This window comes from Thalassophryne amazonica, chromosome 1 (assembly GCF_902500255.1).
Source record: "Thalassophryne amazonica chromosome 1, fThaAma1.1, whole genome shotgun sequence".
Taxonomy (NCBI): domain Eukaryota; kingdom Metazoa; phylum Chordata; class Actinopteri; order Batrachoidiformes; family Batrachoididae; genus Thalassophryne; species Thalassophryne amazonica.
In genome coordinates, this window is record NC_047103.1 from 39,919,919 (window position 1) to 39,946,775 (window position 26,857).

General features: G+C 43.0%; 1 protein-coding gene across 1 annotated transcript in view; it reads left to right on the forward strand.

Annotated features, from left to right (window-relative positions):
- Positions 1 to 26,857, forward strand: part of si:ch211-285f17.1 (sickle tail protein homolog) — a 212,631-nt gene that overhangs the window by 134,351 nt on the left and 51,423 nt on the right. Inside the window, exons 6-8 of the mRNA XM_034168413.1 lie at positions 1,401 to 2,054; positions 4,553 to 4,560; positions 5,402 to 5,410. Of these exons, the coding sequence (XP_034024304.1) occupies positions 1,401 to 2,054; positions 4,553 to 4,560; positions 5,402 to 5,410 (671 nt within the window). The remainder of the gene's footprint in view (positions 1 to 1,400; positions 2,055 to 4,552; positions 4,561 to 5,401; positions 5,411 to 26,857) is intronic.

Below are 26,857 nucleotides of genomic sequence, written 5' to 3' on the forward strand. Positions count from 1 at the left end.
TCAACTCATAAATCCAGAAATCCAAGGAACAGAAACAGCAGGTCTTGGAAAAAAAAGAGCAGAGACAGAGCGCTCTCTCTCTCTCTCTCTCTCTTTAGAATGCTGACAAGAAACACCAACACTTTCCTAAAACCTTTAGGTTGACCGAATTATATAACCTTTGTTACATGTAATAAGACTATGTTGTCTTTAAGTGTCATATCCACTTTCAATATGCTTGTGAGTTAAAATGGCAATATTTTCTACTTTTTTTTTTTGGGACACACAGCGGACTCTGCACTTTGCGATCTGTTTCATGGGGACAGACTGTTTCATTCACACACGGAGTAAAGGGGCTTTACCTGTTCATTTCAGTCCGATGCACCATCACAGTCTCAGGAACACTGTATCCACATAAAGCCTGATTTTGGAAAACGCCACCTGAAAATACTTTTAATTCCTTGTTGAGCTGGAAACGTAGCTTGTGGTTTTTCTGCTCCAGGTGCGTTTTTTTCAGAGGATCCCACTGTTGCACTCTGATCACATCTGGTCACACAGAAGCGCTGTGATGATTTAAACTTTTAAAGCACCAGTCGACCGCGATCAGGTCTGACCAAACCTGAATAAGCGCTGTGAGTCTTTAAAACTAAAACACCGTCGCTGTCGGTGTTGGTGTGATCAGGTCTTTAAAAGTTTAAATCATCACAACGCTTCAATATTAAGGTCATCACAGACCTCATCAAATCAGATCAATGGACCAGGTTGTCAACGTGTGACAGCTGCATTAATTTATGCCAGTGGTTTTGATAAATGTTTGACAGGGCCTAAAGCAACCATTTGCTACTATAAGCAAGTCTAGGAATGCAACCATGCACCATTACACACCAGCCTAAAAGGGACTACGCCAAATGTGCGCAGTTTTCCAGCGCACTCCATGCGCATTTTAGTGCAACTGTATGCAAGCCCGGTGTGAAAGGGGCTTTACATATATAGCACTGTGGTCAGTGGGACAACCGTTAGTAAGTTTCAAGTTTAACTGACTTTACCTGACAGACCCTGTTGCAAATTAATGTCTTTCTTAATCGTCAATGCACACAGCTGAAATCTCATCATCTGTGTTAACATGAAAAGACAACTATTTTAATGCTGAAAAAAATGGAATCACTTTGTCACCAATTTCTTTCAAAGGAAGAATTTTATTTTCATGTATTGTGAGTGTTATGTGCCGGACTGTCGCAAGTATATAATCTGTGTACCTCAGACTGACATGCTGACAATGTTACAATAAACTGTCTAAATTATGATTTTTTTTTTCCACTACATACATACACACACACACACAGCTGTGTCTCTCAAACAGGAAATAATTAATTTACTGATACATATGTTATTTTTGTTTTAATAATTTTATGCTCTTCCAGATGCATGGCGACATGGTGCTGGCCAGTCGTGATGGCCATCCTCCTCTGCGACAGGGTTCCATTGGTCCTCCATCACATCACCCCATGTCAGGGTCACTTCCCCCAACACCCCACACCTTGCCCCCTTCCTCATCCAGAATCCCATTTGGTCCACGGCAGAGCTCCTTACCTGGTACCGCCACTATTCCAAAAGACCGGCTGTCTAGCGCCAATCCTCAGGCCCGCTCTGCCTCACCCTGTCCCAGCGCCATCCTTGAGAGACGAGATGTCAAGCCAGATGAGAACATGGGTGGGAAGAGCCACAGTCTGACCAGGGGAAATGAAGGGCTTTACGCAGATCCTTACCTACTGCAAGAGGGAAGATTGAGTATGGCTTCTTCCCATGGAGTGCACCAAAATACAGGACTTGATGGTCCAGATCACGGCCTGGGCGGATTTCACCGTGCCTCAGTCCGCTCCACGGGCTCTTACAGTGGGCCCAGCCCCACAGACTGTGTTGATCACCCCTCTCTGTACAGACAGAAGTCCAGAAACAGTCAACTGCCTACTTTGGGCTCCAAGACTCCTCCTCCATCCCCACATCGAATGGCTGATATACGATTGATTGACATCCATGGTGGACCTCCTCATTGTGTACCACCCCATGGTGTTCCTTTGGAACGAAGCTCACCTGTGCGCCAGTCATTCAGGAAGGAGGAAGTAACAGGAGCCAAGCCCCGGAACAGTATTGGTTCACCTGTGCTTTCAGACATCCAGGGTCACGTGACAGGACCCATACCAGCAGCCAATGACCAGCAAACACGGTAAGCCTCAGGGGCATGGACAGCAATGAAAAGGGGAGGATTGTGAAAATTAAGATTAAAGCATTGCATGGGAGCATGGACTAACTCTGCATCCCAGTTTCACCTTAACCCCCATCTGCTAATTTCATCACCCATAACTGAAGGCAGAAATATAACCTGCCATTCTTCAAGCATCTCTGTCTGCATATTAGATACAGCTGGCTTATGCACATGACTATACATTAAGGTTTTTGTTGAAGCCACACACAGTATTTCTTCATCTATTGAAGCTGAGAGCAGTGATTGTGGACACTGTAGATGCAGACAAAGCTACCACCACTGAGAGAAGATAGTATCTACAAACTTCATTAAGCCATTGTATATTTTCTGTAGCATTTCCTGTGACAGACCACTGCAGATAGGCTATAGGAAAACAACGATCTTAGCTTTGTCTGAGACACAAAAAGAAAAAACCAGACAAAGAATTCGCTGTCCGCTCGATATTGTTTCATTGGGACCCACTAAAACGGAAGTTACAGGAATTACATGCATACCATGGAAAACCAAAGAAAACAGCCAAATCAACCCGTAAGATCAGGTTCGACCACCTGAACCGTGCAGGAGGCCATTAAAACACTCTGGAGAAAACCGTGGAGGAATGCGAATGGCAAAATACTATAATTCACTGTGACAATAAACATAATTGTAACACAGTGCTCTTTAAACTCCACATGATTTATTATTTATGACACTGTGGTTAGACCTTCAGTCTGTGCATACACTCACTGTCTATCATCTCGTGGGTGTATCTAAAGTCATAGTAAACTCTGTGTCCTCAGCTGACCATGTATCAGTCCTCAAAATAAAAGTACATTTTAAAACAAAAGATGCATTATTTTTCTCACTCCTCTGGTGTGAAATTTTGTAAAAAGATGACAATATCCTCTCTCAAGAACCCCAAATGTAATGCGTTCTTTATTTTTTTTTTTAAATTATGTGAAACATCAAGCAACCAACAGTTTCTTCTTTCTTTAAATAATTTGAAAATGTTTTGTTTTTTTTTTTCCTTTTTTTTCCGAGGAGACTCATTGAAGTGGTTTGGAAGCTGCTTGTTCCACTGCAGTCAATATTTACTTGGGACATAGGTGCAAATCAATTTGAGATCAGATTCACAGTTGAGTAATTAAACTCAACTGACTATTCTCTTACAGACATTCAAATTTTTATATGGAGCAAATACCTGCTTAGTGTTGAAAGTAGAATTTTCTGATGTTTCTGCAGAGAGCGAATGAAGGCTATGGAGCAACAGATTGCCAGCTTGACTGGTCTTGTTCAGCATGCACTTTTAAAGGGGCCAAACACTAGTGGCACCAAGGAACCTGGAAGGTAAGCAGCCCGGTGAAGGGCAGAGCGAGGCATCAGGTGATGCATCTTCAAATGAAAATGTTGGCTATCCAGCCAGAGAAGAAAACACAAAGAATCCGTTGAATAATGGCCATATTAAATGCACACCTGGTGAGGACTAAATGGGTTTGACGCTGAATCTTTTTTGATGTTGAAGTCTTGAATGGCCTCTATGAATGGCTGCCTTTCAGCTCTTTGCATTTTGTTAATCTTTCCTGCACATTTTGCTAGATGTTCCCGACTAGAAGGGAAGTGTATGTTTCAAACTCAACAACTTTGCTATTGTGTGTTGATCACTGTTGAAACTTAACATTATTAACATCATTTTAACCTCTCTGGTTTATCAATCTTTTCCCATCACATTCTGGTAATGTGTTTTTACTGACGAGTAGTAAATCTTAATGTGCTAATAAGCCAAAACCTGCTTTGATTGATCTTGTGCACCTACATGAGAGACCCCCGAAGACATCATCTCCATCCCACGGCACACATAGCACAGGTTAGTGCCGTAACATGACTTACACTATATAGCTTAGTATAAAATCCCTTTCACACATGGAGTGTGTTACATTTACCCAAACCATCAGTGCATTCTGAGTACCAGTCCCAAGCCTGGATAATGAGTCAGGTCGTATCAGGAAGGGAATGCAATATAGATTTTTCCAGATCTCAGCTATATGAGGTGCACAAGCCCACTGGCTGCATTCTGAGTGTGGGTCTCATGCCCACGTTAATGTGTAGGATGTGACAGGAGGGGCATCTGGGGTAAAATTTGCCAAACCAGACATTCATTCATTTTTTTCATTCATTCATTTTCTGCTGCTTTTTCCGGGCACGGTGGCAGCAGACTAAGGAGCTCCACTTACACACCCTATCCTCAGACAAGTCTTCTAACTCTTCCTGGCGGATCATTTGGTGTTCCCAAGCCAGTTGGGAAAATAATCCCTCCAGTATTTTCTGGATTTTCCCCATGGCCTCCTCTATGCATTTGAGACGTGTCTGGAACATTTCTTTCTTGATATGGCCAGGGGGCTGCCTCTCCAGATGCCTAAACCACCTCAGCAGCACTACTCAAAGTCCCTCCCGGATATACAAGTTTCTCACCCTCTCCCACAGTGTAAGATCAGATACCCGACAAAGGAACCTCATTTTGTCCGCTTGTATCTGTGACTCAAGATTCAAGATTCAGACAACTTTATTGATCCCTAAAAGGGCAATTCATATCACACCCAATTACCTCAGACAAAAAACACAACAATTGATCCACAATTATTACTAGCTGAACGTAATAATGGCACACATCAGAATTAAAACAACCGTACATATACATTTGATCGTTTATGTATGCTAAACTTTGAAACAGTTCATCATCCAAATTGAGGCAATGGGAGTATGGGCTGCAGCAGCTACCCACACAGCCAGCCGAGCTGGGGTGGGGGGGCGTGTGTCATGTGTGCAAATAAGTTCGTATCAGTCTCTGTCCATGTGTGCATAAAGTCTGGAGTTGCCTTGACAGCAGCAGGCTGTAGGGGAGGCATAAGGGCAGATAAGAGGGGAGCCAAATGCTTCACCATGGCGTTTGAATCCTTCTGGAGGAAAAACAAGCGGGGCGTTTTGATCTTCGGTAGTTGATAAGGCTGCCATGTTTTGGATTCGACAGAGAGACACAGAAATTCCATTTGTGGCTCCTCTGACCATTGAAATCCAATTAATGAATATTCCCTGGTCTCCAACATCTTCCTTTGCAAGGCAATATTTGCTCCGAGATGTTTTCCAACTTGCGTTTGAATTCAAACGTTTAATGCAGTCTGAGATTGTACCGCCCTGCCCCCTCGTAATCATGACAGACAGTTGTGGGGTTGTGGTTCTGGTAGCAGCCGTCTTGCCAATTTTCCAGTAGGTCAGGGCAGCGCATAACCAATCAGCACCAGCCCTCCTACATAAAAGCAAATAAGAATAAATCTTTAACGTCTTCCACGGAGCGTGGTGCCAAGCACGCAGCACACCATTTCTCCCAGGCGTCGAGAACATAGCCTGCCGGATAGGTTCCCTGATTTCCTTTTTGAAAAAATGGTGTCAATAGCATTCAGAGACCTGCTGAATCAATTCCATGGTTATTCAAATATAGACATGAAGAATTCACAGTCTGGTGAAGTTGGGACTTTTGAAGGTTGGAGCAGAGATAGAAAAACACAGAGGAGAGGAGAGAGGAGGAGATGCGACCACCCCCGCTGAAGTCCCAGCTTGTGTGTGACCTTGGTCTTTCAGTCATTACCCAAAGCTCGTGACCTCAGGTGAGGATTGGAACGTAAATTGGATCATGAAAATCACAAACAGGATTTTCAAATGGACAGATCATAAATCACATTTCCATACCACATCGGTAGAAGCACAGATCACAATGACCAACCACCGGTGCTGTTGTCCAGCAAAGTGCCAGTGAAAACCGTTCATTGTAGGGCTCTGGTCTTTAAAATCATGTCATCATGTTCATGTCAATGCCTTTCCCTCTGCACATCTAGCGTGCCACAGCGCAGATGAAGAAATCAAGGTCTTACAAAAGAAATTGTCAGAAATGGAACATGTAGTGAAAGACAGAGATAAGAGTTGTTCTGACTGCCTGATCTCCTATGGCACAGAGCAAAAATGGCGATAAATAAAATCAATATTATTGTCGGACGGGTCTTCTTTTTGAACTCGGCAGATTAATTAAGAACTCAGCAGGATTGCACACTGCACTGTTTCAAAACACAGCGTGAGAAAGCGAGAACAGTTTGTACAAACAAGATGACATCAAGATAGTTTGAAGCTCTAAGCAAGCAACATAGTTGAATTTACTCAGGAATAATGTCAAGCACTCCCAGAATCATCCATGTTTGTCACACTTAATCTGTGCTCAGTATTTGTTATTAGGTTGGCAATGGGCAGAAACATGGATCAGTTTGTATATGTATGTGTTGTTCCATTTTTTTTTATTCACACATACTGTCATAACAGGATATGAACAGTTCAAGTGCAAAAGGAGGTGTAGGTTCTCTAGAATGTCTTGTGCAGGCATGCCCCTATGTCAGTGTATTTCAGCAGTGCTGGAGGGAGGGAAAGCAAATTGAGGATTCTCTACTTGTCTTTGCTTCATATTCCACACAATCCTCTCCCTCGTGTGTGTAGTTTAATAGGAGTTAAGAGTCGACCGGGAGAAGAGCTAACACAAGCTTCTCAGAGCATAATGGTATTACTTCTTACCCTGCCAAATGATTCAGTTGTGCAACAGATCTATACTTGATTTAAAAAAACACAACAGAAATCTCAGCAGTGGAATAAAGAAAACAAAACTCTAACAGTGTGTTCTGACACCTGCCCTCATGCCTTATGATACTTTTTATGTGTGCTGCTCCGGGGTTTTATTAATGCCACACAATGATTGAGTGAATCAGTTAAATTTTCCCCGAAGACCTACAATCCACTACATTACAAGGTGGCTGCCAACCAGGTATTTGGGGTGATTGAATAGTTTTGATTGTGGAATCAAGTCATTAAAATAAAATGGATTGACTAAAAAGTTTGGGTCTATGAGAAATAAAACTCATAGTCTGCTCCCTCACTTCACTTAGTACTGATGCACAGTGTGAGATGATTTCATTGGGGTCGAGGTGGTCAGAAGAGGCATCTCCATCTGTTTTAGGCCAAAAAGATCAAATAGAAACTCTGGGTCTTTGAGTAATTCCATTCATTTTTAAGACAAATCTTAAATTGAACCAAAGAGGAACTCTGAGTTGTTGACTAACTTAGAGTGTGACCGTGTTGAGCCACATTGGTCACTGAGATCTGATGATGGGTAAATTGAATTGTTTTTGGTCATTACCATGGCATCGTTTACATTTTTTTGACAAAGTGTTCCATGAGCTCCTAAAGAAAGTTGCACACAGGTTTAGGAACACTAGCAGTTTCCACCACATCGTAGAAACCACCAACGGTTTCTAATGGGGGGTTTCCACCTTCACGATGTTTAACGCCTGAAGTAAAATAGGTGACGTGATTTTTTATTTTATTTTATTTTATTTTATTTTATTTATTTATTTATTTTGTATGAATGTTCTGTTTTCATTATTTAAATTTGTCTCTTAATTGATCAGGTCATGAAGAAGTCAAGTGCAGTTGCCAGAATTCCAATAACAGGAGTGTTCTTTGATCATTCCAGTCTGTCACACGGGTTCTTCGCATCAAACATAAGAATTTAGTGACATTTATTTTTGTGGTTACTTTATTGCTGCTTCACTGTCACCACATAGTTTGCACTTTCATCTTGTCCCTAAGGCCCAAAACACAACAACGCTGAAATGGCAGTGTACAGCATAACCTGCAATTCAGGTATGGCCACCTGTCAGGCACTGTGTGAAAGAGGCAGGAGTGAATAAAGTCTGTGGATTATGAAGACAAAAGTTTGTTTTTCAGTCGCCCAGCAGAGAGTGAGTCTTTGTCAACGAACTTGAACGTTCCCTGACCTCATGTGTGCACGGAGGGCAGGGCCATTGTTTCCTTTCTTGCTTAGACCTGAATGGTAAATAGGATTGCTAAAGATAGTTAGTCTTCAGTCCAGTCGAGAAATAGGGAACATACGTTTTGATTTGTGATTGGCAGGTAAACAGAACGGCTAATACTGAGAACCCTATCATAGTGATCTGTAGCACACAGTCTAAAGTATACAGTGGAAGTGTGTTCTAGCACTGCTTTGCTATTTACATGGTACATAATCGGAGTGAAAAGTAAGACACAGGGTGCAAACAGGTTGCTTTTAGTCCTTTAATTAATCATGGGTGTGTTTTGTACATAGCTTTGTTTAAACCAATTGGATTGTTGGCTGTTGTTGCCTTTAAAAGGTGGATTTAGATGGCAAACTCAGAAGTGAGAGGTTTTCTAGCAAGGGGACAGGGGCCTCATGTACAAAGTGTGCTCACGCACAAATACCTGTCGTACGCCCGTCTCCATGTCCACGTGCAAATGTATCAAAACAGACGTGAGCATGGAAATGTGCAGTGCGTCACACAAAAATCCAGGCTGGCGTACGCACGTTTCTACAGCTATTGTTCCACTGTGGGCATGTAAAGGTGATGCTGGGAATGGATAATATTGTGAAAACAAGAAGTCATCAGAGTGATGTGCACATCAGAGACACACTGATGAACATTTAACACGCGCACGTGTTTGCAATTATATGAATGGATATAAAAGCACGCACAAAGTGATGCGTAAAATGGCACTAACAGTGGCTGCGTTAGCGTTGTTAGAAGACCTTGCAAATGGTGAAATCCAACGTGAGCGTGCATTAGGAGAATGCGAGGATTTACGTGCAAATGAGGATACTTGGCTCATAAACAGATTTCGATTACCAAGCCCACTGTGACTGGAGTTGCGCACAGAACTGTGGTCAGCCCAGAGCGCAATACAGTGAGGCTCGGTCGGCTGATCGGTCAGGCGTGTGCCAGTCAACCTTGTGCCGAGCCGTAATCATCCAAATATCATCAGATACGTTCCAAACATTACGGCGCATTTTGCAGCGAGGCCGGTTTCCTGAATGTAAACGGAGCTACTGATTGCACACATTTTGCTATAAAGGCGCCATTGCATGATTAGTTTGTTTCTGTTAATAGGAAACCTTTTCATTCCATCACTGTGCATTAGGCTGCATGATGCGTGATGGGGGGTGGGGCTTGTGTTTAAATAGTTTATTCGTGTAATTGTTCTGAACGAAAACCAGAGCGGGCATATTTGGAGATGTGCACATTCAAATATGTTTTTATTATTATTATTATTTTTAATCTTTTTTTGCTTGATGGTGAGCTGCAGAGTTTCTTAAAAGGCTTACTGTGCTCCGTATTTGTCAATGCGTGTGTAAACTGTGAATGTCACACTGTCAGCGGAGGTGCGCCTCACCTTTTAATGTCAGTGTGTGCGCGCTGTTCTGCGTGTGTGTGTGCAGCCTCACACACTCACGCTCTCTAGCTCCCATGAACATTTTTCCAATTTCATGGTAATCCATTTAACAGCTTACCAAATAAACTGTCCCTGCGTGTCTCCATGTAATTTCCAGTCATCTACAGTATAATTCCTTCCTTGTTGTCTGATGTGACGTCATGGGGAATTTTACATAAAATTGCATATTTAAATGGGGTGTGGCCAGGGAGAAGTTTGGATCCACGTTCAGTGGGATGTACAAATGGAATGTGTGTGAATTCATGCCTATGCACACTTTCATACATCTGAATATATCCGTGCTTATGCCAGATTCAGGGTTTTGGCGTACAACAACATTTAGTAGAAAATCCACACAAGTCTTTGTACATGAGGCCCCAGATAGCTGCAGAAAGATCACACAGTAGATCATTTACAGCAGCAGATCATTTACAGGAGAAATATCCACCAAGGCTCCTTGAAGGGAAGCAGTTGAGCGCCTTATTCCTGCAACACCTCCTCCTCCAACCTCCCAGTTTCCTCTATAGACCTCCAAAGTGATGACATCACAGTCCCTTGACGACCACTCGGTTGGTTCTACACAAACCGTTGCTAGGGCAAAACATGAATGACTTCACAACAGTGACATTAGCATTCTACTTTTCTGATGAGCCAACACCGCAACATCAAGGGGAAAATCCCCACAAATCGGATCATGTGGAAAGTTGTAATTATTTTCCAGATGATTGAGGAATTGTGTGAGCATGACAGAAAGAAGTTACAATGTTGAGGTAGGTGTTGTTGACAGACATGACTACAACTCCATGAATGCATTTGGCCTACTTCTGGCTGCGGCATGTCATATAATTTCTCACAATGTTATTGATTTAAATAGTTCTTTATCTAAGTTTCTGATTTGTAATAATTGACTAGACTGATTGCACTGTAAAAAAACTCAAGTTGAGCAAAGCATTTAGTTAAGTGGTTTAGTACAGTTGATTTGATTTCTCTGCAAGGTTAATTAAGTTGAACCAGCTTAATTAAAAGGTTTTATTGCTATGATTTGTTATTGTATTTTTTTTTTTTTTGCTTCCATTCTACTTTTTAACTTTTCACTTAAGTCAGAACAAATTACATGTTGCATTTCCAGTTTTAAGATCAGTTTATTTTAAAACCACTGTTAACATATGTCCAGCTGTTATCTTAAACTGTGAATATTTTTGTACCAACATTTTGTAACATATCAACTTTATAAAATGTAAACATGTAAAAAACCTTATTATTATTTTTTTTCTCGCTTTTGTAGTTTGGGTGGTAATAGTGGCCACTCTGTTATAAAACAAGCTTCCTTCCAGTGTGTAAAACCTGCATAACCCCATGATAGGAAACTTTGTCAATGGCAGTGGCATCTGTGAACAACAAGTTAGAATTGCATTACCAGAGTGATATTTCACACATTAAAAATATATAAATAACTAATCTTACTTGTTTACTATATCACTGTTGTACATGTAGATGAAGAAAGTCTGCACATTATTGATCTTGAAAATACAAAATAACCATTTTGAACCTTTCGTGCAGGGGCGGTGGCCAAGTTGTTAGTGCACTTGGTTTTAGTGTGGAAGGTTCCCAGTTCAAACCCTACCCCTGTCACTTTTCTCCATATAATGTGGAGTTGTGTCAGGAAGGGCATCCGGCATAAAACATGTGCCAATTCGACATGCAGATCTACCTTGGATTTGCTGTGGCAACCCCGAATGGAAACAAGGGAGCAGCCAAAGGGTCTTACTATTTTGAGCATTGTTATGGGCATGTGACATCAGACTTCAGAGCTAAATTTATTTATATATACAGACCTCCAATTTTCAGCCGTTTGCACGTCTCAAGTGATGATAGAAAAGGTGAAATGAGTTGACTGCAGAGGTAAGAACTTCATTGCATGTTATAAGGAACATAAAGTCAGACTAGAGCACTGGTTGGGGGATGTATTTGCAGATGTGTACACACAAATCTAGACTAAAGTGAGACAGGACATGAAAGTGAGAGGATGAGAATAATGAAAGAAAAAGACACTCACCTACGCTTGTCAGTAAAATTTATTTATATTTTGGTTCAGGTGGTTCTCCAATCTTGGGTCCGAAGAGTACTACGGCATTGTCAGACAAGGGCTCGGTCTCCCTCAAAGTCAACCTTGCACAGTTCAGGAAAAATGTATCAGATCTCCGGTTGCAGCTCCATCAGATGAGACAAATGCAGGTAAGACTTTTTTCTCATTTATTTCACTTTACATTATAGTGGCCTCTATTCAGATGTGCATTGTGAAATGTTAGTAAATGCACACCCAGGTTTGTCTCCTGTGCCTGTCTTGGTTTGTTAGTATTGATTTTACAACATCTCTGCTCTGTGGTGATTCCAGCTCCAGAACCAAGAATCAGTACGACTGCAGCTGAAGCGGGCAGAGCAAGAAATCAGCAGTAAGCTAGCAGAGGCTATGCGCCATCTGGAAGACCCGGTTCAGAAGCAGAGGGTTTTGGTCGAAGAGGACAGGCATAGTACTTGGGTCTAGAGGAGCGTGTCCTCACCCAGCTTGGTAAGAATTTGCATCCACTCAGGATTCACTTATCTACTAATATAATATTAATACTTTTAACTTTAAAATGCATAACTCTGATTGATTAAATGCAATACTCAATATTTGTTGACCTGAGAGTACCTGAGGTACTCAGAGAGCGCAGACGACTGCCGTCTCCACTACTCTGCTTTTCTATTGATGTGCATTTGTAGCCCTTTGATTTCAGTACAGTCTTTGAACCAAGATCACCCCCACTGTGAATACATGTTTTATTTGACTGGATCCAACTTTTATCCAGATCACTGCTAAATCCTCCACATTCATAGATACAGTATTTTTAGTATAAGTATGTGGGATCTTTTGTCAGAAGATGCATGCAATAGTTCAAGAGACATTAGCAAAATTTTTAAAGCCTTATTTCACAGCAGTAAAGAACAAGAGAGTCCTAGTATACACGTAGGCTCTCAAGCCCAATGTTTGAGTGAGACATTGCAGACGAATGTCTTGTCTAAGGAAATCAAACAGATAATGTGACCAGAAATCGAACCCAGGGCTACATAGCCCAACACTTTATCACACTGGGCTACCTGCTCTACAAAAATATCTTGCCTAGAGCATCAGAATGCCCAAAGCACCACTGTCTACAATGCTCAAGAAAAAAAAAGAAAAATTTCCTGGATCCGCTCTTTCAGCTGGATCTCCTCCAAACTTTAAAAGGTTCTTCCTTCAGCGGTCCATCTGGTTTTCATGATAACTGGCCTGGTAGTTTTTGCATAATCTGTCGTGACAAACAAACAACCAACAAATGGTAATGAAAGCACATCTTCCTTAACGCAGTGTCATTACAGCCCTCTGCTTTACCGAGAAGAGCCTTGTCCCACATGAAGGATTTTCAAGGAAAATTTTTGTCTTTGAATCGGGAAACTAGAGCTTTGGGGAAAATGAATGTCTGCCCTGCTCAGACGTGCTGCTGAGACTGTGGCTGGTTTAACTCCTGGTATTTATGAGCTGCAGTCAAATCAGTATTTCACAGTTGACCAGGTGTCTGACAACAAACACTGAAGCGTGTGTAAATCAGAGGAAATGGTGAGTTTGTCTGTGGGAAACCCAATAAAGTGCGACGGGGAGTAGGAGGGAGGTTTGAGGGAGAGACACAGTAAAGTTGAAATGAAAACTGACGGTAGCCTTTGCACGCATCTGTACACTACAGCCACTCTCCTTTGCTCATTCTTATGCAGAGTTTGTCAGACAAACTTGCTATAATAAATAATTTGAGTGCAGCAGCACACAGATTATTGCTGGGTAAATGTTGACAGTGCTTGTCAGAGCACAAACCAAGCATGAAGTCAAATTGTCTGTAGACCTCTGAGACAGGATTGTCTTGAGGCACCAATCTGGGGGAAGGGTACAAAACCATTTCTGCTGCTTGAATGTCCCAGTGAGCACAGTGGCCTCCATCATCCAAAAATGGAAGAAGTTTGGATCCACCAGGACTCTTCCTAGAGCTGGCACCCATCTAAACTGAGCGATCAGGGGAGAAGGGCCTTAGTCAGGGAGGTGACCACGAACTGATGGTCACTCTGTCAGAGCTCCAGCATTCCTCTGTGGAGAGAGGAGAACCTTCCAAAAGGACAACCCTCTCTGCAGAAATCCACCAATCAGGCCTGTATGGTAGAGTGGCCAGATGGAAGCCTCTCCTTAGTAAAAGGCACATGGCAGCCCACCGGAGTTTGCCCAAAGTGCACCTGAAGGACTCTCAGACCATGAGAAACAAAATTCTCTCGTCTGTTGAGACCAAATATTGAACTCTTTGGCGTGAATGCTGGTGTCATGTTTGGAGGAAACCCAGGCACCATGCCTGCAGTGAAGCATGGTGGTGGCAGCATACGTTGCTGGGGATGTTTTTTCAGCAGCAGGAACTGGGAGACTTCTTGGAGAGATCTAAAAATGGGTGTGTATCAATGCTCTCTTTGGGCAAAAGATAGGTATGCAAGCTTATTGCATCATATTCAAGAAGATTTGAAGCTGTAATGTGCGTCAAAGGTGCATCACAAAGTCTGAGCAAAGGCTGTGAATACTTACGTGTGTAATTTCTTAGTTTTCATTTTTAATAAATTACAAAAATTTCAAAAAAAACTTTTTTTGTGTTTTGTCATTAGGGGTGTTGTGAGTAGAATTTGAGGGAAAAAAATAGTCCTAGCCTAGATTTAAAGCTCTGAAAGTGCTGAAGTGGTCCAGTGCAACCAAGCGGATGCCCACGTTTGACCTAGCTGCAGGCAGATCGATGGTTAATTATGAGAGGAGGGGATGGACCTGTTGTTGCCATCTAGACCCAAGGTGGTTCCTGAGTGTGGTGGACGTGGCGCCAGCACATGCTACCAGACGTAATGTAAAAAAGTGCCAAATAATTGATTTGATTCCATAAATATGCATGATCTCCAGTAAAATGTGGTTTAATCTCTAAAGCAGTTGACTGATTTGGATGTAAATATTCTTAACTGCAACAATCCATAGTAGAATGTAAGAAGAGATTTCTATTGTTTTTTGTTGATCAAGTTCTTAAATGCTTTGTTTTGCCAGCAGGAATCAGTAAAAGGATCATTTTCATGTGGTTGTTTAAAAGACTCGCTGTCTTGATGGAGGAGAACACATAGTATGCTTCAATAAACACAGCTCAGTCTCTGGGATTGCAGAAATGAACAGGCGGAAGTCAGAGGATTAAAGTGTGTTACTGTTGGTTTCAATCCAGTTGTGAGTCAGCAAAACTGTCCTGCTGGTGTTTTAAATATGGCTCGGTAATGAAAGCCGCTTATAGCTTTAAGACCGAGAGGGAATGTGGAAGAAAACTACTGCAAATTTAACACTGTAATACAAGCCATTGTGTGCTATAATCACACACTGGAACTCTGTGGCAACCAAAAAAAAACTCAATGCTGCTTCTTTGTTAACCCTTTAAAAGGCTGTGTAAGAAAGCAATCCTTGTTTCCTTTCACTCAAATGACAGTGGTGATAATGTCAAAAGGCTGGTAAACGTTTTACTTTTCAATGTGGTTATTTCTCCATGTTAAAGTCCCATTAATTCATTATTGTACATGTTGAAATTCTGCCCTGTAAGCATAATTTGGAGTAGAAATGGCTAATTTTAGACTTTCAGACATATTTCACACACAGACATATAACAGACAAAACAGTTTTTCTGAAGAGTGGGTTTGAAGCTCAAGTGGTTTGTTTTGGATGCCCTCATTTTGGCAGTGACTCCACCTAACACTTGGACAACCAAAAAATGGGTAAAAGGGTGGAGCATGGGCAAAACCGGTGTGATTGGTTAGGATGAATGAAACCCAAACACACCAACACAACTTGCCAAAGTAGCAAAAGGCCAACATGTCTTAAACGGAGTTCGGGTGATTGCTTTTTTGTTTGTTTGTTTGTTGATTTTTTTTAAATAGCTTCAATAACTGTGGCACTATCAGTGTAGCTAGCGTTACCTAGTTATCCATACCTGCTAATTAGTACTAAAGATACCAACATGCAAATTAAGTCCTAAAATTCCACTCACTGAAAATACTGGAGCACAGACTTCATACATGGTCTGTTAGTGCAATTAACCACACATCAAGCCATCTTATCTCATGTATTTGTTTTAAAATGCTCAGAAAGGAGCTAGAGGCAAGTTACAGATGAGACTCTAGCAGCCTTTTTGTAGCTGGCCAGTTGGAAGGTAGCTATCATTCAAATCAACCATACACCTAAATATGTATAATTTTCTGTCTTAAAATGGCCTAAATTAATAGGCCACACCTCCCCACCCTTGTAGTTGTCATGAACAGTGAGACTTCCTATAAAGACTAAAACCATTGTTTGTACGACTTGTACATGTTTATTTCTGTGGTGATCAACTTATACACTAATGAACAGATTTGTTATGAATGCTTTATTGATTTTCTGCAAATAAATGCCTCTAAATCTTACACACTGTAGCTATCAGCTGTCTTGTCTTGTTTCCGTTGGCCCGCAGTGGGACCTGTAGCTAACAGGGACTTGAGTAATAAATCTCAAAGGAAAAAAAAAATCACGTGAGAGATGGTTGTTCCTCTATAAAGTGTCATCTCTGGTGCTATCTTACGTATTTCAGGAGGATATCTCTGAAGGCTGTTTTGAGCTGTGCGTCACGGACGTGCTGTATCTGCTTATGTCTACATGATGAAAAAGCCAAATGTTTTCTTTGTCCTCACTTGGAATTTCCCGTCATTTCTTTGCTCTTACTAAGAGGCTGTGGCATGACATAGCATTTAACACACTATCTCCATATTGCTCTACCCATTCCCTTTAGGGGAGTGAAATAAAAGACTATATCTCAAGGGTACCTGGACACAAAGCACCATTTTCATGCCTCTCATTCAGTCCAGCACTGCACACAATGCTATCATTCGACATATTTCCCCTCAGAACAGCCTGTTTTTGTGGCACTGTGAGGCAGTTTGACTTGTTTTCTGTATGTGACGTTGTGCTCTTGCACACAAATCTTCCTTCAACATGTATTGTTGGTTTGGGGAAGAGTTCCTATCCAATCTGGTTAAAGCAGTCTGACTTAGATGGGAAAGTGCACAGCACAGAGGAAAAGGGAACTGTTCCTGTTAATCTTTGTGTATTTTCTACATATATATATGGAGTTTGTACTTTTCAGGTTTGTAAGTCTGCTCTCACTTTTGCCCAGCCAATGCTGCTCTCTATGTGGATAAAATAAATGAATGTATTCTGCCCCCTGGTGGTTGTAAGCTCTATCTTTTTCTCACTCAGTTTTACCATGTAATCACTAACAGGCCTATTCCACAGGGCACCGTTCTCCTACAAACACCAATCCAAAAAAGTGTCAAAACGGGATGAAGCGGTTTAATCTCCCTTGTACTATCAGCTTCAGGGTTGCCCCTTTTCCCTTGCACCCTTGGCCACGATCAAGCTAAATATCCCATTTAAAGAGGTTCAAACATGATTGAAGGTCTTAAACTATGAATACCCTGAAGTAATTGCCTACTATCCATGATTTCGAGACTTGGGATCAAATGTTTGAAAATTTTTAACATTTGATCCCAACTTTAATGTTTGAGCATCAGCCAATGACAAAGGAATTTGATTTTGAGAAAAGTCAGTTAAACCAAGCCCTTCCATGGGATGTACCATCAACATATAGAGGAAGTGGCTGACATCACAAAGACCTACCACTGGCTAGAAAAGGCCAGCCTAAAGGACAGCACAGAAGCTCTGATCATAGTAGTACAAGAACATGCCCTAAGCACCAGATCCATAGAGCAGGAGTTTACCACACTGTCAGGACCCAAGCTGCAGGCTGAGTGCCCCAAAGACAGTCCAGCACATAGTAGCAGGATACAAGATGCAAGCTGGGACAGCATACACTGAGGCACAGTCGAGTGTCAGGAATCGTGTACAGTGACATCTGTACCACATACGGATTAGAAGTTCCCAAGACCCTATGGAAGACAATCAAAGGTGGTTGAGAATAACAAGGCTGTGGCAATCCTAGCTGACAGTAACATCAGAAAAAAGAAACACGAGAAAATAGAGATACCAAGGGCTGATGGAGCAACTGGAGCAGATGTACTAGAAGATAATGTCCGAAGTGGTCCCAGTGGTAATTGGAGCACTAGGAGCTGTAACACCCAAATTGGAAGATGACTCCAACAGATTCCAGGAACAACATCAGAGGTCTCTGTCCAGAAGACTGCAGTCCTAGGAACAGCTAAGATACTGCCCCCAACCCTCAAACTCCCAGGCCTCTGCAGTTTGAGCACTAATTAAGGTCAAACTCAGTTTGGAGCCAATATGGATTAAACATGTTGGAAGGATTGTATGATCACCAAGGATATGAGGTTCAATTTTGGACAGAATTGATCATTTGTCAAGACCACGCAGAACAACCAAATATTATGGTAACGCTGAATCACAAATTCATTTGAATGAGTTTTAATTCATGGACGGAGTCCGTCCTTTTTGCCCACAAAAAAGAAACCAGCACCCATCGGGGAGGTGGAGTTCCAGATCAGCCCAGCAGCTAAAGAGTCCCGGATGTAGGTCTCCATTGATCGCGTTCCGGACGTGAGAGGTTGTACAACATACTGGACGGGTACTCAGCGCCCGGGACCAAATCGATGGCACAATCATACGGTCGGTGGGGGAAGAGTGAGCACCAGAGCTTTGCTGAAGACGTCAGCAAGATCGTGGTATTCCTTTGGCACCGCCGATAAATTGGGGGGGACTTTAACCTCCTCATTAGCCGTCATGCCGGGAGGAACCGAGGATCCTAAACACTCCCGGTGGCAGGTTTCGCTCCACTGCGTCACAACCCCGGACGGCCAATCTATCCGGGATTGTGCTTCACCATCCATGGAAATCCCAAAATCACTCGGGAGGTAGAAGGTGTTACATCGAACACGATCTCCTCCCTGTGATTTCCAGACACAACCAAGGTCACAGGCTGTGTCTGATGTGTGATTAACGAAGCAGGGTGCCATCTAGTGCTCGCACCTGCAATGGTGCCGGCAGAGCCACCAGGGGGGGCCCTACTTCCTTTGCCCATCTGCTATCCAGCAGATTCCCTTCCGACCCTGTTCTACCAGTGCTGGGGTGTGAAGGGTTAAATCCCCACAAAGGATCGTTACTGGGATTCGTGCAGATTTGCGGGGTTTCCCCGCGTGCGTGTTATGGCCCACCCTTAGCCCAGTTTCTAAGGACGGGCGTTGTAGTTTGACCGTTTGGGGCGGTCCTTCTGCATGTGCTCACAAGAGCCGCAGACAAAACACTCCTCGCGGGCCAGCCTCCTTTGTCTAATGTTTGTCTTAACTTTGGCCCTGCTCGTGTCCATAGCCTCCTCAGCAGGGGGAGCTGTAGCCAACGGAGCTCTCTGGCAGTGAAGCGTGGGGACGACGTCACCTTTTCGGAACCGGAAGGGGGAGGGACGGCTCGTGCCCGGTCACGCCCCCCGGCCTGCTCCCGACGATGCTCATTTAACAATTGTCTAAGCGTATAACCAAATCGACAAGCCCGTCAAAATCCCGCGGTTCCTCCTTATCCAGCAGGTGCTCCTTCAGGACCGGAGACAGTCCATTTACGAAGGCAGCGCGGAGCGCAACATTATTTCAGCCGGACCTCGCTGCCGCGATGCGGAAGTCGCCTGCATACTCGCTGCGCCCCTGTCTCATTGACAGCAGCATGCTCGAAGCGGTCTCGCCTCTGTTGGGATGGTCAAACACTTGTTTGAACTCCCATACAAACCCAGCATAAGACGTTAGGAGCCGTGAATTCTGCTCCCAAAGCGCCGTAGCCCAGGCGCGTGCCTCTCCTCGAAGCAGATTAATAACATAAGCCACCCGGCTGGCGTCTGACTCGTACATGACAGGACGCTGTGAAAAGATGAGCGAACACTGCATGAGGAAGTCTGCGCACGTTCACACAGCCCCCGTACGGTTCCGAGGGCTTATGTATGCTTCAGGGGACGGTGGGGGGGGTCGTTGAACGACCAGTGGAACGTCTGTTACGGGCCCAGGACCAGCAAGAGGAGTGGCTCCAGCAGCGCCCTGATTGTGCGCTTCCACCCTGGCGGTGAGAGCCTCCACCCTCCGGTTAAGGAGAACATTCTGCTCGGTCACTAAATCTAGCCGAGCCGTGAAGGCGGTTAAGATCTGCTGCAGCTCACTCAACACGCCTCCCGCTGACGCCTGCGCTCCTGGCTCTTCCATTGGCCGTTCAAGCTCGGGTTGACGCCCCTCGGAATCCATGATGAATGGCGAGAATTCCTGTTGGGAAGGTGTCGTAGCACGGACAACAGGGGGCGCAAATGAACGGACAATGAATAAGCCAAAAAGTAACAGTTTAAGTTGTGACAACACACAACTAAATACACAAAATTTGTAAAGTCAATTAACACCAGGTGACGTGTGGGCAGGCTCGAAGATAGAAGACCCCGACGAGAGAGAAGCCGCGTCCCACACGGCTTCCACCACCAACGGTCTGAAGAACACCGGAGCCGCCAAGTCCCGAGTCCCCAGGTGGCCTCTGTCTTCGGCTGTCGACCCTGGTACTGCTGGCAAAAAAAGACAAGATGAATGAGTGTGAGTCCGCACACTCAGTAATCCACAGTCTGCACTCAGTTAGGAGGAGCACCTCCACCTCCAATCACACACTCGTGCAGCTCCTGTTTAAACCACTTATCTGGTTTGGGGTGTGAGGCGAAGCCGTCGCTGTCACACCAAACGCCAATCCCACAGATAAGGACGAACACCACAGGATAACGGCTGCAAAAGAAGTTCAGATTATCACTCAACGATATGAGTCAGCAGAGAAAATTACCTCTTCGGTAGTCGATTTCTCTGAGGAGGTGGAGTTGCAGTCCGGCCTTTATGGTGATGATGATGATGATGAATGAGTGACAGCTGGTGCAGAGGATGAGTGACAGCTGTCACTTCTTCTGGTCTGGCGCCCTCTCGTGCTTGGAGCCCGCACTCCAAAGCAGGCGCCCTCTGGTGGTGGGGGCCAGCAGTACCTCCTCTTCAGCGGACCCACATAACAATATTCAATTGAATACACCACAAAGATAAGAAATTATGTTCAGACTGATAGACTTTGTTGTTTTTGTGTAAATATTTGCTCATTTTGAATGGATGCCTCCAACACATTTCAAATAAGTTGGGACGGGGCAACAAAAGACTGGGAAAGTTTGATGAATGCTCAAAGAACACCTGTTTGGAAACAGGTGAGTGTCATGATTGGTTAGAAAAGGACCATCCCCAAAAGGCTCAGCCATTCACAAGCAAAGATGGGGCGAGGATCACCACTTTGTGAACAACTGCATGAAAAAAAATAGTCCAACAGTTTAAGAACAATGTTTTCAAAGTTTAATTGCAAGGAATTTTAGGAATTCCATCATCTACAGTCCACAATATAATCAGAAGATTCAGAGAATCTGGAGAAATTTCTACAAGTAAGCGGCAAGGCTGAAACCAACATTGAATGCCCGTGACCTTCGATCCCTTAGGCGGCACTGCATTAAACTGTCATCATTGTGTAAAGGATCTTACTGCATGGGCTCAGGAACACTTCAGAAAACCATTGTCAGTTAACACAGTTCGTCACTACATCTGCAATTGCAAGTTAAACTCTACAATGCAAAGCAAAAGCCATACATCAACAACATCCAGAAATGCCGCCGCCTTCTCTGGGCCCGAGCTCATTTGAAATGGGACAGACACAAAGTGGAAAAGAGTGCTGTGGTCTGATGAGTTCACGTTTCACATTGTTTGTGGAAATCATGTGTTATGTGTCGACTCGGGTTGAGGAGCGGACCTGCGTCTGACGGAACCCAGCACTAAAATAACCAGAAAGCGGTTCCAATAACAAAACAATTTATTTCTTCCACCCTTTGGTGCATAACAACGTGTACAAACTAAAACAGCGTCAGTCTGGTGGAGTGAAGGCTGGCACGCTCTCCAGCGCCCAAAAGGATCGAGGCCCGGCGCTTCTGGACTCACTTTTACCGCCAATCACCCCCCAGGTGGACACGACAAACCGACTCTCTGCAAAGGATAGAAGAGGTGAGGTAAGTCAGCAGTTACAAGCAATATCCTTCAAAAGGCACACACTATCAGCAACACATTCAGGTCTGTATTTAAGCTTTATGTAAATGAGCAGCTTCTCACAATAGGTGGAGGATCAGTTGTCCGCACGCCACGGCAGTGAGAAGCGAGCTGCACAATTCTCATCACAATTCAAATATACTGCGTAACAAAATACCAAGTTACTATCAACAATTAGTCAAACAATTATTCACCTCTGATGTGTGCTGACAGCATGTGTCCCTCACCCTTCTTCCTTCACAGGCACGATGTCAAACCCAGGCGCGGTCCTCAGCGTCTCACAAACGAACACCACAAGGTCGAGTTCCCGGCAATTCTGCTTGAATCACACATGGCTTAAATGCAGAACGCCATCTAATTATCTGCTTCAGCTGAAAGTCTTTAAGGTTGCATGTGAGCACCATCCACAGGTGCTGCACATAACGTTGATGAGGGTGAAGGACTCTTCAGCCAGCACCTTCTCCACAGACAAATCAGTTTTCATACCACCTGGAGAGCAAAGAAAAGAAAAGAACACCAAAATGTCCAGCCACAGCCCCCCAACACACAACATCATGGACAGAAAAAGACCATCCAGATTGTTACCAGTGGCATGGGCAGTTTACACATCTATGATGGCACCATCAATGCTGAAAGGTACATCCAGGTTTTGGAGCAACACATGCTGCCATCCAAGCAACGTCTTTTTCAGGGACATCCCTGCTTATTTCAGCAAGACAATAGCAAGCCACATTCTGCACATGTTACAACAGCGTGGCTTCATAGTAAAAGAGTGCAGGTACTAGATCGGCCTGCCTGCAGTCCAGACCTGTCGTCCATTGAAAATGTGTGGAGCATTATGAAGTGCAAATTACAACAACAGAGACCCCGGACTGTTGAACAACTGAAGTTGTATATCAAGCAAAAGAATTCCACCTACAGAGCGTCAACAAGTAGTGTCCTCAGTTCCCAAACACTTATTGAGTGTTGTTAGAAGGTGATAAAGACGATGTAACACAGTGATAAACATACCACTGTCCCAGCTTTTTTGAACGTGTTGCAGGCATCCATTTTAAAATGAGCAAATATTTGCACAAAAACCTGTTACCTGTTAGTTTAAATGAGTCAACACCCCCGAGTCACACTAACTGTCAGAATGCTCGTAGCACGGACCGGGGCGGAGGATTAGCAGCAATCTTCCATTCCAGCTTATTAATTAATCAAAAACCCAGACAGAGCTTTAATTCATTTGAAAGCTTGACTCTTAGTCTTGTCCATCCAAATTGGAAGTCCCAAAAACCAGTTTTATTTGTTATTATCTATCGTCCACCTGGTCGTTACTGTGAGTTTCTCTGTGAATTTTCAGACCTTTTGTCTGACTTAGTGCTTAGCTCAGATAAGATAATTATAGTGGGCGATTTTAACATCCACACAGATGCTGAGAATGACAGCCTCAACACTGCATTTAATCTATTATTAGACTCTATTGGCTTTGCTCAAAAAGTAAATGAGTCCACCCACCACTTTAATCATATCTTAGATCTTGTTCTGACTTATGGTATGGAAATAGAAGACTTAACAGTATTCCCTGAAAACTCCCTTCTGTCTGATCATTTCTTAATAACATTTACATTTACTCTGATGGACTACCCAGCAGTGGGGAACAAGTTTCATTACACTAGAAGTCTTTCAGAAAGCGCTGTAACTAGGTTTAAGGATATGATTCCTTCTTTATGTTCTCTAATGCCATATACCAACACAGTGCAGAGTAGCTACCTAAACTCTGTAAGTGAGATAGAGTATCTCATCAATAGTTTTACATCCTCATTGAAGACAACTTTGGATGCTGTAGCTCCTCTAAAAAAGAGAGCTTTAAATCAGAAGTGCCTGACTCCGTGGTATAACTCACAAACTCGTAGCTTAAAGCAGATAACCCATAAGTTGGAGAGGAAATGGCGTCTCACTAATTTAGAAGATCTTCACTTAGCCTGGAAAAAGAGTCTGTTGCTCTATAAAAAAGCCCTCCGTAAAGCTAGGACATCTTTCTACTCATCACTAATTGAAGAAAATAAGAACAACCCCGGGTTTCTTTTCAGCACTGTAGCCAGGCTGACAAAGAGTCAGAGCTCTATTGAGCTGAGTATTCCATTAACTTTAACTAGTAATGACTTCATGACTTTCTTTGCTAACAAAATTTTAACTATTAGAGAAAAATTACTCATAACCATCCCAAAGACGTATCGTTATCTTTGGCTGCTCTCAGTGATGCCGGTATTTGGTTAGACTCTTTCTCTCCGATTGTTCTGTCTGAGTTATTTTCATTAGTTACTTCATCCAAACCATCAACATGTTTATTAGACCCCATTCCTACCAGGCTGCTCAAGGAAGCCCTACCATTATTTAATGCTTCGATCTTAAATATGATCAATCTATCTTTGTTAGTTGGCTATGTACCACAGGCTTTTAAGGTGGCAGTAATTAAACCATTACTTAAAAAGCCATCACTTGACCCAGCTATCTTAGCTAATTATAGGCCAATCTCCAACCTTCCTTTTCTCTCAAAAATTCTTGAAAGGGTAGTTGTAAAACAGCTAACTGATCATCTGCAGAGGAATGGTCTATTTGAAGAGTTTCAGTCAGGTTTTAGAATTCATCATAGTACAGAAACAGCATTAGTGAAGGTTACAAATGATCTTCTTATGGCCTCGGACAGTGGACTCATCTCTGTGCTTGTTCTGTTAGACCTCAGTGCTGCTTTTGATACTGTTGACCATAAAATTTTATTACAGAGATTAGAGCATGCCATAGGTATTAAAGGCACTGCGCTGCGGTGGTTTGAATCATATTTGTCTAATAGATTACAATTTGTTCATGTAAATAGGGAATCTTCTTCACAGACTAAAGTTAATTATGGAGTTCCACAAGGTTCTGTGCTAGGACCAATTTTATTCACTTTATACATGCTTCCCTTAGGCAGTATTATTAGACGGTATTGCTTAAATTTTCATTGTTACGCAGATGATACCCAGCTTTATCTATCCATGAAGCCAGAGGACACACACCAATTAGCTAAACTGCAGGATTGTCTTACAGACATAAAGACATGGATGACCTCTAATTTCCTGCTTTTAAACTCAGATAAAACTGAAGTTATTGTACTTGGCCCCACAAATCTTAGAAACATGGTGTCTAACCAGATCCTTACTGTGGATGGCATTACCCTGACCTCTAGTAATACTGTGAGAAATCTTGGAGTCATTTTTTATCAGGATATGTCATTCAAAGCGCATATTAAACAAATATGTAGGACTGCTTTTTTGCATTTACGCAATATCTCTAAAATCAGAAAGGTCTTGTCTCAGAGTGATGCTGAAAAACTAATTCATGCATTTATTTCCTCTAGGCTGGACTATTGTAATTCATTATTATCACGTTGTCCTAAAAGTTCCCTAAAAAGCCTTCAGTTAATTCAAAATGCTGCAGCTAGAGTACTGACGGGGACTAGAAGGAGAGAGCATATCTCACCCATATTGGCCTCTCTTCATTGGCTTCCTGTTAATTCTAGAATAGAATTTAAAATTCTTCTTCTTACTTATAAGGTTTTGAATAATCAGGTCCCATCTTATCTTAGGGACCTCGTAGTACCATATCACCCCAATAGAGCGCTTCGCTCTCAGACTGCAGGCTTACTTGTAGTTCCTAGGGTTTGTAAGAGTAGAATGGGAGGCAGAGCCTTCAGCTTTCAGGCTCCTCTCCTGTGGAACCAGCTCCCAATTCAGATCAGGGAGACAGACACCCTCTCTACTTTTAAGATTAGGCTTAAAACTTTCCTTTTTGGTAAAGGTTATAGTTAGGGCTGGATCAGGTGACCCTGAACCATCCCTTAGTTATGCTGCTATAGACGTAGACTGCTGGGGGGTTCCCATGATGCACTGTTTCTTTCTCTTTTTGCTCTGTATGCACCACTCTGCATTTAATCATTAGTGATCGATCTCTGCTCCCCTCCACAGCATGTCTTTTCCTGGTCTCTCCCTCAGCCCCAACCAGTCCCAGCAGAAGACTGCCCCTCCCTGAGCCTGGTTCTGCTGGAGGTTTCTCCCTGTTAAAAGGGAGTTTTTCCTTCCCACTGTAGCCAAGTGCTTGCTCACAGGGGGTCGTTTTGACCATTGGGGTTTTACATAATTATTGTATGGCCTTTGCCTTACAATATAAAGCGCCTTGGGGCAACTGTTTGTTGTGATTTGGCGCTATATAAAAAAATTGATTGATTGATTGATATATAGGTTGAAGAGGATTTGCAAATCATTGTATTTGTTTTATTTTATTTAGATTTTACACAATGTCCCAAACTTCATTGGAATTGGGGTTTTATATATTATATATATATATATATATATATATATATAATATATATATACGAGGGCTGTCAACTAAAGTTACGGTCCTTTTTATTTTTTTCAAAAAACTATATGGATACTTTCATTCATATGTTTTTATGTCAGACATGCTTGAACCCTCGTGCGCATGCGTGAGTTTTTTCCCACGCCTGTCGGTGACGTCATTCGCCTGTGAGCACTCTTGTGGAGGAGTCGTCCAGCCCCTCGTCGGAATTCCTTTGTCTGAGAAGTTGCTGAGAGACTGGCGCGTTGTTTGATCAAAATTTTTTCTAAACCTGTGAGACCATCGAAGTGGACACGGTTCGAAAAATTAAGCTGGTTTTCAGTGAAAATTTTAACGGCTGATGAGAGATTTTGAGGTGATTCTGTCGCTTTAAGGACTTTTCACGGTGCGAGACGTCGCGCAGCGCTCTCAGGCGGCGTCGTCAGCCTGTTCAAGCTGGAAAAACCTCCACATTTCAGGCTCTATTGATCCAGGACGTCGTGAGAGAACAGAGAAGTTTCAGAAGAAGTCGGTTTCAGCATTTATTCCGGATATTCCACTGTTAAAGGAGATTTTTTAATGAAAGACGTGCGGACGGGTCCGCGCGTCGGGACGCAGCTGCCGCGACGCTCCGCCACAGGAAAAACACCTCTGTTGAAAGCCTTAAGGACAAGTTGGAACATGTCCTGCCTGTTAAACCATTTCTCATATACTCACTCCACTGAAAGCCATCAAAAGCCGCCT